General features: G+C 51.8%; 1 protein-coding gene across 1 annotated transcript; it reads left to right on the top strand.

The window, feature by feature from the left end:
* Positions 1 to 318: 318 nt before the first annotated feature.
* LOC118700830 (basic salivary proline-rich protein 4-like) lies at positions 319 to 6,830 on the top strand. The gene is made up of 6 exons (XM_036405403.2): positions 319 to 1,309; positions 1,563 to 1,750; positions 3,633 to 3,753; positions 4,785 to 5,419; positions 5,771 to 5,888; positions 6,263 to 6,830. Exons 1-4 carry the CDS (start codon positions 319 to 321, stop codon positions 4,793 to 4,795), a joined length of 1,311 nt encoding a protein of 436 aa, XP_036261296.1. The 3' UTR covers positions 4,796 to 5,419; positions 5,771 to 5,888; positions 6,263 to 6,830.
* Positions 6,831 to 10,925: the final 4,095 nt, after the last annotated feature.

The raw sequence follows: 10,925 nt of genomic DNA, 5'->3' as shown, positions 1-10,925 counted from the left end.
CGGCTGTTTTATCTTCCTTGTCTTGCTGGTTGGGGGTTGTAGCGCAAGGCCAAGGCAGAAGGATGCCTGCAGCCACAGAAAGAGGGGGTTCGCAGCTGGCGCTGCCGAGCCGAGCGCGGCCAGCCCCGGAGCCGCCCCGCCCGCGCTGTGCCCGCAGCCCCGGCTCTGCCGCGCTCGTCCCCGCCAAGTCCGGCCCGCGCCGGGGCCGCGCTGGGCGCGCGCGGGCCCGAGCGCAGCGCCCCCCTCAGGCCGCGCGCCACCGGCGCAGCCGCGGCCGTTGCGCGGCGGGCGTTGTGGCCACAGTCGGCGATCGACGCCATGGCGGAGCTGCCGCTGCCCGCCGGGCTCAGCGCCGGCACCTTCCCCGCCAAGCTCTGGCGCCTGGTGAACAGCCCCCGCGTCCGCTCCGTGCGCTGGGACAGCCGCGCCCAGGGGCTGCTCATCGACCGCTGCCTCCTGGAGCGAGAGCTGCTCAGCTCGGGCCACGCCCACAGGGGCCGTGGCCATGGGCCGGCCCCGGTGCCGCACACCTTCAGGGCCACGCAGTTCCGCAGCTTCGTGCGGCAGCTCTACCGCTACGGCTTCCGCAAGGTGCCGGGCTGGGTCGGCTCGGCTGCGCCGGGCGATGCCGGGGCCTGGCTCCACTACTGCAACCCCTGCTTTCGCCGCGACCGCCCCGACCTCCTGCTCCGCATCAAGCGCCGGAGCGCGGCCAACAGGCAGCGGCCGGCGGCGGGCCGGGAGGGCCGCAGGCGCCCGCCCTGCGGCTCCCAGCAGCTCCCCGGGCCGCGGCCGCTGCCGGACGGGCGGCGCGGGCGCGGTCGCTTCCAGCCGCTGCCCAGGGAGCGGCCGCCGCTGCCGGCCGGGCGCCCGCCCAGCGGCTTCCTCCTGCTGCACAGGGAGCGGACGCTGCCGGACGGGCGGGAGCTGCGCAGCCCCCGGCCCGGCCGCCTCCAGCAGCCCCCCGGCGAGCGGCCGCTGCTCGCCCGGCGCCCGCCCTGCGGCTTCCACCTGCTGCACAGGGAGCGGCCGCTGCCGGCCCGGCGGGAGGGGCCGAGCCGCTTCCAGGAGCTCTACGGGGAGCGGCCGCCGCCCGCCGAGCGGGAGGTGCTCGGCATCCCGCCCTGCCACTTCCTCGGGCTCCACGGGGAGCGGCCGCTGCCGCTCGGGCGGGAGGGGCCCCGCAGCCGCTCGCAGGAGCTCTACGGGGAGCAGCTGCCTCCGGCCGAGCGGGAGGTGCTCGGGGTGCAGCCCTGCAGCTTCCAGCAGCTCCACAGGGAGCAGCAGCCCGCAGCCTACGACGCACGAGGTAGGAAAAGAGCTGTAGCCCTGTTTTTCCGAAAGGTCGTGAAAAGTGACCGTTTCAAGTAGTTTTCCACAAGGCTCTGTCATTCTCGGCCAGAGGCTGTCAAGCCTACTAGCAAGGGGCACCTAGGAGGCCGAAAGATTCTCTGCCTGGTTTGCCTGTGTGCTTCCCGTGATGTTTGATCCACAGCAGCACCAGAGCTCTGTGTCCCACAGCCACGTTGTGGAGCCTGACCAATGTGTTTGGATTCTTGCAGCCAGCCCGGGCACTTCAGGGCCCAGCGCTCCCGCTGGCAGTGCAGCTTGTGCAGCATGGACGGCCTCCAGCTCAGCACAGAACGCGCCTGGGGAGGAGGAATGGCCACCAGCAGATCTCGGCCTTGCCGTAGAGAAAATGATTCGGGAGATCAGGAGGTCCCTGTCTGAAAGATCTCCCTCTGCTCAGGTAATTCCATTGGATGGGGATAAAAGGGGCTGGACTGAGAGCTTTTGAACCTTGTGACACGGTTGAGAAGCAAAGACTTCTTTAATTGAACTTATTTCATTCTTATTTAGTTATTGAATTATTCTTGGTTAAGAAAGATTTCTAAAAGAGGGGATGAAGAAGAAGCGAAGAAGAGGTTTTACTTGCTGGGAAAGAGGAGAAGAGTGTTTGGGGAATTGGCACTGAAGGCCAAGTGTCCCGTGCAGGGAGGGGCATGCCAGAGGTGCCTCTGTCCCAGCTGCAGCAGATATGTGGGCTGTGCCTCTTTTGGGTGGGAAGGCCAAGGCAAAGCAAGGGCTGGGCTGCAGCTGCTGCTGCTGTTGTTAGCATTCAAAAACACATAATCACATAAGCGATTATATGCAGTGCTTTTTATTTAAGAGCTCTGGGAATCGGGGTAGTTTCCACCCAAATCTGATTGCAACCATACGTTCGAGGTGAACGTGTTTTATACTCTATCGTTATATAACTTTCATGTTAATTATTAAACTTATATTGTTCTATTGTAGGCACAGATTTCAGCTAAACATAGCTTCTCTTGGTTCCCCCTTAAATTTCTAACCTAGTTTCTCATGATTCTTCTTATGATTATACAATAATTATATTTACTTACTAAACAATCATCATATTTAACAATTATATCATTTATCATACTGCTTACGCAGGTGCAGTGATCTGAGAAAACACAAAGCCTAACATTTTCAAAGTCTATCTTTAACATTTTCCAGGGCTCCACTATCACTGTGTGAGCCCTGCCGTGCGTGTAGGCGCTCCCAGAGCGGTGGCTGGGGCTGGGCTGCAGCTGCAGCTCTCTGTCCTTTTGCAGATTATGACACGTGTTGGCCAAAGAATGTCTCTCTTTCTGTTGATGTGCTGACCCATTGCCTGCAGTACATTTGTGATTATGACTCAAGGAGGGGAGTGGGATTTTTTGGATTTACCAATACCTTATTCTCAAGTGGCATGACTTTTGTCCTCTGTAAAGTCACACATAGCAGTTTAGAGAAGCATTTTATTCCATAAGAAAAGGAAACATTGCAGGCTCTGAACCATCTTTAGAATCTTTAGGGTTCTGATGAATGAGCTATGATAGAAAGAGATGAATATTCTGAAACTGGTCATAGTGAGAATATCTTTGTGTCCAAAGGTAATTTGCTTCATTGTGGACATTTACTTCCTCAGTGGAATAGAAACACTACTTGGTTGTCTGGCTTTTCCTGTCTTTTGGGTTGTTTTTTTTCCCTACCCTAACGATGTACAGATTTTTGCCACTGATCCCAAATGTGATCCTGGAAATACCCAGGGTGCATAAATGTTTGCCTGGATGACACGCGTGGGGCAGCAGCAGAGGGCTCCGAGAAGCAGCACCTTGTGATGGGTTGTGTGAGCGGTTGGCTGCGGGTGCTGAGACTCCCAGGCAGAAATGTGTGCTTTGCCTGTGGGTTTGCAGCACACAGCCCTGGGCAGGGCTGGGAGCGAGCTCTGCCCTTGCTGGCAGCCGTGCTGGCAGCAAGGAGAGCCCCTGGCTTTGTGCTGGCTGATTTCTCACAGCTCTGGGATAAGGCAGGGTCAGAGCGTGGGGGCACGTCCCCTCACTTGGTGTCTTCTGGTTTTCTGTGTTCATGTTTTGTCTCAAAGGTCATTTTGTAAGAGCTTCAGTTTCACCTTGGCCCCCTGAATCCTGAGTTTAAAAGGCTTGTCATGTGAACCGTGGGGGCAGTGTTCCCTCCTCTGTGCTCCATGTCCTTTGGGAGTGGAGAAGGAGAGTTATTGTATCCCTGATATGATTCCAGCAAAATAGACAGTGATCTTTGGGTTCCTTTCTTTCTGTTTTTCTGCTCAGGACAATGTTGGTGTTGCCCCTGATTCTTCAGGAGGGGAGCCTGTGAACAGAGCTGCAGCAGAGGAAGCTTCATCTGGCACCGAGAGCTGCAGGAACAGTTCCCAGGAGCCCCAGGAGCCTGGTGAGGACAGAGCCCACACTGATTTAGAGAGCTGTGAGATGGCTGCTCTGAGCAGGGTTGGTGCTTCCTGGTGCCTTTAGTTCAAATCCTGCACTGGCACAACCTCCCTGAGCCCTGCCCTCCACGCTTCTCCAGAGGCTCTGACACTGAGTCCTCTGCTGTGGCAAGAGAGCAGGGAATAAACCTGACCTTGTGGGAGTTGTGTCACCAAGCCGGGTGTCCCAGTTTTGTGCTGAAGTGGGTGGGTAAATTTGCTGCAGGGTGCCAGGGGAGGCCAGGCTGAGCGACTCTTGAAGGAACAGGGGAAAAAAAGAGCAAAAAGTCAGGGTAGAAGTCCAAATCACTGACTAAATGTAATACCACTCTGCTGGTACTGGTCCTGACCCACAAGAAAAACAAGGAGCACAACATCAGAGGCCAACCAATAGAAAAATCACAGTAACTCCAGTATCAGAAGGAAAAGCTTGAATGACCCCTGATTAGGGAGGCCTAAGAGGAGAGAGGGAGCACTGTGGATCCATTCCTTAGCCAAGCTGGTGCAGCCTGCAGGCCTCGTAGGGAGCTCTGTCCCTCCCAGCCCTTCCTGCCAGAGCTGATGGTCGAGTTGGAGCAGCTGCTGCTCGCTGCAGAGGGCAGTTTGTAGATGCCAGGTAATGGAGCTGGTTCATGACTCAGCTCCCAGCACCTTCAGCTTCAGCCATTTCAGTGAGGGCTGAGGTCTCTCTGTCAGCTCAGAGAAAGAACAAGGCTGGGCTTCCTTGTGGCAGCTGGGACTGTCTGTGTTTCAAGCTCTCCTGGGTGCCCTTTGCACTGCGGGGGCTGAGACTTTATCAAGATACTTCAGTGTTTTGAAACACCCTTTTGAACACTTGGAATGGTCCCTGTTCTTTTAAGGGCAGATTGCTTCAAATTGCCAAGTGAGAGTCTGCCTTTCAGGCCATCTTTGACAGCCCCTGGTCGAAGGACAATTGCTGCCCAAGGGAAAGGTGCAGAAGGGCCAATATTGACTGAGCGTTGCCTTTGCTTCCCAGATGCCACCTGACCAACATCTCCAGGAGGGCTGCCCTGCACGGCAGGAAGAGACAGGGGAGAGCCTGTGACCATCGGGCAGGTAGAACTCCTCTGTTTGTAGATATGTTTATAGATTTCTATGGTTCTATTTATTAGTGGTTATAGTTCAATTTATAGATGATAGTGTTCTATTTATATGGACATAGCTTGATCTGTATAGTTAAATGTGGATATGTATATAGTTATAGATGTGATATAATTATATTTTACTATATATTTACATTTATAGATTTTCAGAGTTAGATTTTTATATGTGTAAAATATTTATATATATATATATATGCATATGTATGCAGTTACATTTATGAATGTGTATAGTTATATAGTAAGAGGAATAGGAATGTTTAGATGGAGAGATTGATGGATAGATTGCTGTTTGTGTAGGCCTAGGCTGCATTTTTAGCTCTTTCCCCCCTCAGCTGCCTTTTTCACCTCTTGCTTTTGCCCCGGTGCCCCCTGTGTCCCCCGTCCCTGTGCTGGGTCCGAGCTGGCGGCCGGGCCGGGCGGAGCAGCACTTCCAGCCCCGGCTGTCCCTGGAGCGGTGGGAGCTGCCGCTGGCCCCAGGCACTGTCCCCTGAGGAGCTGCTGAAGGACGGTGAGACAGAGGGGGCTGAGGGGGCTCAGGGGGCGCTGAAGGGACGGTGACCCTGAGCTGCTGCTGGGGCTGAGGGCTGTGGGGCAGCCGAGGGCCATGGTGGCACTGAGGTGACAGGCAAGTGGCAGAGGCTGGCAGGGTGGTGGGTCTCAGGGGACGGGATGGGTCAGAAGGGACTGAGGGGGGTGAGAGGACTGTGAGGGGCTGAAGAAACTGAAGGGGGCTGGGGGTTCACCGAGAGCATGGCGGGGCTGAGGGGATGGAGGGGGCCAGCAGGGAGCACAGAGGGCTCCGGGACTGCAGCTCTGCCAGGCCTTGGAAGCAATTCCAGAGCCTCCACTTTTGCCACAGCTGCCATGAAGACCTTGAGGACAGCTGGAGACTGACGGGAGCCAGCAGGGAGGAGCTGAAGGCCAGCAGCCAGAGCAGTGAACGGGGACCTGCTGCTGCCAGCCTGGAGAGAGCCCGGGTGAGGCCACAGGCCCGGGGAGGCAGGTGGGGCTGAGGGTGCCGTGGGCTGTGGCCGTGGGCACTGCCCGGCGGGGCAGGAGCGGGCCCTGCCCGTGCTGGGGCTGCTCAGCGCAGCTGCCCCGGCCGGCACAGGGGCTGTCCTTGGGCAAGGCAGCTGTGCCGGCAGGGCCGGGAGCTGTGCCGGCTCTGCCGGGCTGCCGGGGCTGCGGGACAGTCCCGCCGCGGCTGCGCTCACCACAGCCTGGCCCGCTCGGCTGCTTTCTCTTTCTGACCCCCCTGGGAGGCTCTGACATTGCCTCTTCCCTGATGGAAGTGCAGCTGCTGCCAAGGGAAACGTCCCCATACTCACTCAGTGTTCCCTTTGCTTGCCAGGTGTTCCATCTGCTGTCGCTGTCCAGGAGAGCTGCTCTGCACGGGAGGAGGAGACCGAGCGAGAGGCTTTGAAGATGGGGCAGCTGGGATCCCTCTGCTTCGAGTGCTGTTTAAAGATACACGGACTTGAACGTAGCCATGGTTTATTATATGTGTATTTCCATACGTGGGTTGCTATTTGTATGTGTTTATTTCCATGTGTATATTCTTATATTTATGTATATTTATTTTGTTATGAATGTATGCTATGTGTATATATATATTTTTATTGAAATTACATATATGTGTATAAATTTATTTATGTATACATAGATATTGTTATATCTGTGTTAATTTCTATTTCCTGTGGGTAAAGTTGTGTAGGTATCTCTTTTGATACAATTTTTGTTATATGGCTTTTAAAATAGGAATATTGGTATTTGTATAGGTATATAAGTCTATTTTTATATGCATATTTATCTGTTTCTGGATGTAATTCTAGTTACATATCTATGGAGATATTTTTGTATTCCTAGATGGGCTTAATCCTTGTAGTAATATGTAATAAATTAAGTTGTTAAACACCTAATTGATCTTTGTGTATAGTGCGTTGTTGTGGAGGTTGGATATAAATTAACTGAAGTTATTATTTGTATATTATTACATAGAAAGGTTGTAATAATAGAATAAATTCCTGTTTTTAACCTAAATTGAGATTTGTATAGTTCTGTATAGGATATATATATAGGATTTTGGCCATGCAAGTCTCCGGCCATGCCCAGCACATGCCCCACCTGCACTCAGGCTGGGCAGGGGAAGCGCAGATTTGGGCTGGCAGCAGAGCCCCACCTTGGCTCAGAACTCGCTGCAGAGGCCTGCTGAGAAAATTCCAGGGCTCCACTGAGAGCAGAACTCCAAGCAGGAGCAACCCTGGCAGGAGAAATCATTCACAATGAAAAAAGAGAGAAAATGTGGCCAAGCAGATGTGGGGATACTCTGTGAGGCTGATAAAATGCTCTGAATCACCCCTGCCTGGGCACGTCTTCTGCAAAAATGTTTGGTTAAAAACTGAACACCTCCCATGAAATACAGATTGCACTTTCCCCTTCACTTACCTTGCTGTGTGAGTGGAGACACTCTCTCCTTAGCACTGAGAATTTTTGCCCTTCAGCACCTCACATTTAATCAAAGATGATGTACTACCACTTGGCACCATCAATGAAAACAGCCCTGCCCTCGTGGCAGCGTTTGCAAAGTCTTCCCTCCTCCTGTCCCCACATCTGACAGACGGAACCATCCCCTTCTGTCCCAACTGTGCCTGAGCTGAGTGAGGGCTCCAGGAGCTCAGGAGGCTGCAAGAGCACCGCACGTGGGAAGGTTTTGCAAAGCTTCCTAAGCACCAGTAACCTCTGGGTTTGCCAGTCTTCTCCTGCAATATTGTCCTACTCAAGAATGATCCTGGAGGACACTGTGCCTCCAGCTTACTCAAGTAAAGTTTGTTTTCTTCAAGGCTTGAATAGAGGAAAATGAAAATTGTGGTTTTTAGAGTGAAATTTGGGGGTTGGTGCGGCTGGGTTTGCTCCACTATTTGCTGTGGAAAGTAGGGTAAAAGCTTTAAATTCCCAGCAGAAGCTGACTACCAGCCCACACAGAGCTGAATGAGGCCCAGGTGGGCTTGCTGCATGCTGGTCCAAGGGAAAAGCTGGAACAAAGTCCCCTTTTATTGCAGATGGAGTGTGTACTGGTGTCTCCAGGGCTGTCTGTGGTAAGACACGGCAATCCAGCCAGAAACTGTGGATATGAGAGTTCCAACAGCAACCTGCTTCTCCAGGGTGAGGGACGAGGCCAGCCCAAAAGCCTGGAAGGTGCTCTGGGCACTGGAGAAGGCCAGGCTGTCCTTGTGCAGGGATGGCCTTCAAAGGGCACCTCACACCTTGTGCTGCTGACCAAGGGCAGCTGGTGGCCTTCCACAAAATGCTTCTTTTGTCCAGCTCTTGGAAAAGTTCCAGCCAGCAACAATTCCTGCTGCTCACACCAGCCCTTTCCAAGCAGGAGGAATTCCAGCAGCAGCCTGACAGCTTAGTGGCAGGAGAATAAAATACTCAGCTGAGCGTTATCAACTCTCTGTCAGAAGCCACATCCTCAGCCCCTCATCTCCTCCAGTTGTCTCAGACGTGGAGGAAGCAGCAGGAAATCTCTGATCCTGGAAGGGAAAGCAGAAGGAGGAGAGGCAGTGGCTGGTCCCTGGGGCCCTGGGAGCAGTGAGAGCCATCCAAAACAGGATCTCTGCTGGGCTGTGGAGATAAGAGTGACCAACCAGCAATGCTCTGTGTGAGACTGGAGCCGGATTACCAGAAGCAGTTACACTGATTATTGACCTCCACAATTAGAAATGCACAACAACCACTCAGGTGACTTCATCTGGCCATGATCTTTAGCTGCAATGCCAAAATCTCATCAAATATGTTGCTATCCTTTAAACAAGGAAGGAGAGCACAAATACCAACAATTCTCATCAGCCTTTTGGGTTGGAAAGACCATTTAATTTATGGTCCCTTAGCTGTCAGCCTAAACTCTGCTGTGCAAACCTTAGGTCTCTGTTGGACCTCATAAACTTCTTGAGCATCAACTTAGATGCAAACCTGCTACAAAACCCTTCAGGCACCACACTGACTTAGAGTGGCAGTGTCGCTGTTGAGGCGGCCACGACATAAAGCAGAGACTACAAGCAGTCTCAGTTGGCAACACTTTGTTATTGAATATGGCTGATTTTTATACACTTTCTAATTGTTTATCTTTCTTCTATCTTTACTATTGGCTACAATATATCAACATAATACTATTGGTGAGAAGTTATAATGACTTAATTAACTTTCTAAAAATGTTTCATCCAGCTGCAAAGTTCTTCTATCTTTCTTCTCTCAGTCTCCTTGGCTACAGCCTTGGAGAGAGCTCCTTATCAGTTTCTTCTTACTTCTCAGCTTCTTCTCGCTCCTTTAGCTAACAGGCCCACTGTTAGCCCCTTCCACATGGCAGGACTTCACTGTTCCAGCAGAGAATTTTATTCACTTGCTCCTGCAAGTCATTTCCAGAGTGGAACTGAAATCAGTGCCTTGCTATCTGGATGTGATAGGATTTTCCTCCTGTCCCAAGAGACAGCAGGGGAAAAGATTTGTTCCTATTATACCATTACATCTAAATCTTTGGTTTGAGAGCAAACGGAAAACGTTCCTTTAAGAAGTAAGTTCTGCCTGGGCTTTTTGGCATGAGGACAAACTGGGGTGTGCTGGCAGGAGCCGCACTGTCCCTGTGGGTGCAAACCCCCTGAAGGATGAACAGGCTGCTGTCACAGGGGCCACACCTGCAGCATGAAAAGCCACCGTGCCATTAACTCGATGCAAACTAAACACAAGTGACACAGCTCTGCATCCTCAGCAAGGACTTGCCTCTGCAGAGATGTTGCTGACAGACTCAGCTCTTGTGTGCAAGTGCTGTTAAATTGTCACACAAATCAACCACCCCTCCCTCTCTTGTCCTTCTTGGCGTCCGGCTGCTGAGCTGCTGCTGAGAAAGAAGAGGCAGAGTCCTTCAGGGCAAACGGGGACTTTGCAACGGGCAGAAACTTCCTCCTTTCTTTTGTTTTCAGTGACAACAGAGGGGTTTGTCTTCAGTCCCTGTGTCAGCAGGGAAATTGTGCCTGCCCGTCACACCTAGGATCTGAACAACCTGGATTGTTATTGGTGTAAAACCCACAGTGACCTGACCTTCTGCAGGAGTATGGAGAGAAGAGTCAAAAGGGATTCCTGGAATGTTGCAATAAGCAGATAGTGGTCTTAAACATATATAGATAAAAAGGCATAAAAAGCTCATAAAAGCATATGGAACTGATGGCAACCTAATAAAAAGAAGCATTTTATTGTAATAAAGAGTGAGGGTTGCAGACCACAGTGTGAGAAATAGCTACTCACTTTTCATAGTTTAGGAAGGTTTATTAAACCTTATCAAAAATACAACAGAAGACTGAATAAAGAAAAAAGGTTACAGCACCAGCAGCAAAAGATTTTCCTCGCCATGTGCTCAGCCCCCTCATGCTGGAGGCTTTCCCTTTCTAACCCTTTAAGCCCTCCCAAGGTTCTGTCCATCAACCCCTTCTTCGCTGTCCAGTGGTGGAGATCTCTTCCTCAAATTCTGATTGGGGCTCAGGTGTCGCCATAGTGACAAGCCAGCCCTCCCAGATGTCCCAGCCCCAGTTTTCCCTTGATAACCAGGGCATGGGGTGCAGCATAACTATAAATCTATAAAACTTTTCTTAACTTATATACATGATATTTGTCTATTAATTGTGAGAGTCAGTCATCACATTACTCATCTGTCACAACAGGAAAAGAAGTTTCTGGTGGGAGGAACACTGGTTTTCAAGGTAGGACCAGCTGTTGAGGTTTGATTTGTTCCCTCTTTCAGATTACAAGGAAGTCATGGTGTTCCAGAGTAGAAGCTGGTGCCAAAAGTTTGAGAAACAGGGTGTGATAAGATCACCAGAGTATTTTATCTGTATCTAGGAAGAAGCCCTGCAGAGCTTCTCTTTGGCTTGGACTGAAAGTAGAAGTCCTGTTTTTACCAAGAATTTTGATCTCTTGGTGTTTTGGAGAAAGAAAAAGAAAACCCCAAACCACCTGAAGTCTGC

Source organism: Molothrus ater, chromosome 38, assembly GCF_012460135.2.
Source record: "Molothrus ater isolate BHLD 08-10-18 breed brown headed cowbird chromosome 38, BPBGC_Mater_1.1, whole genome shotgun sequence".
Taxonomy (NCBI): domain Eukaryota; kingdom Metazoa; phylum Chordata; class Aves; order Passeriformes; family Icteridae; genus Molothrus; species Molothrus ater.
Note: the sequence above shows the minus strand (reverse complement) of the source record. Positions and strands in the feature narration are given on the sequence as shown.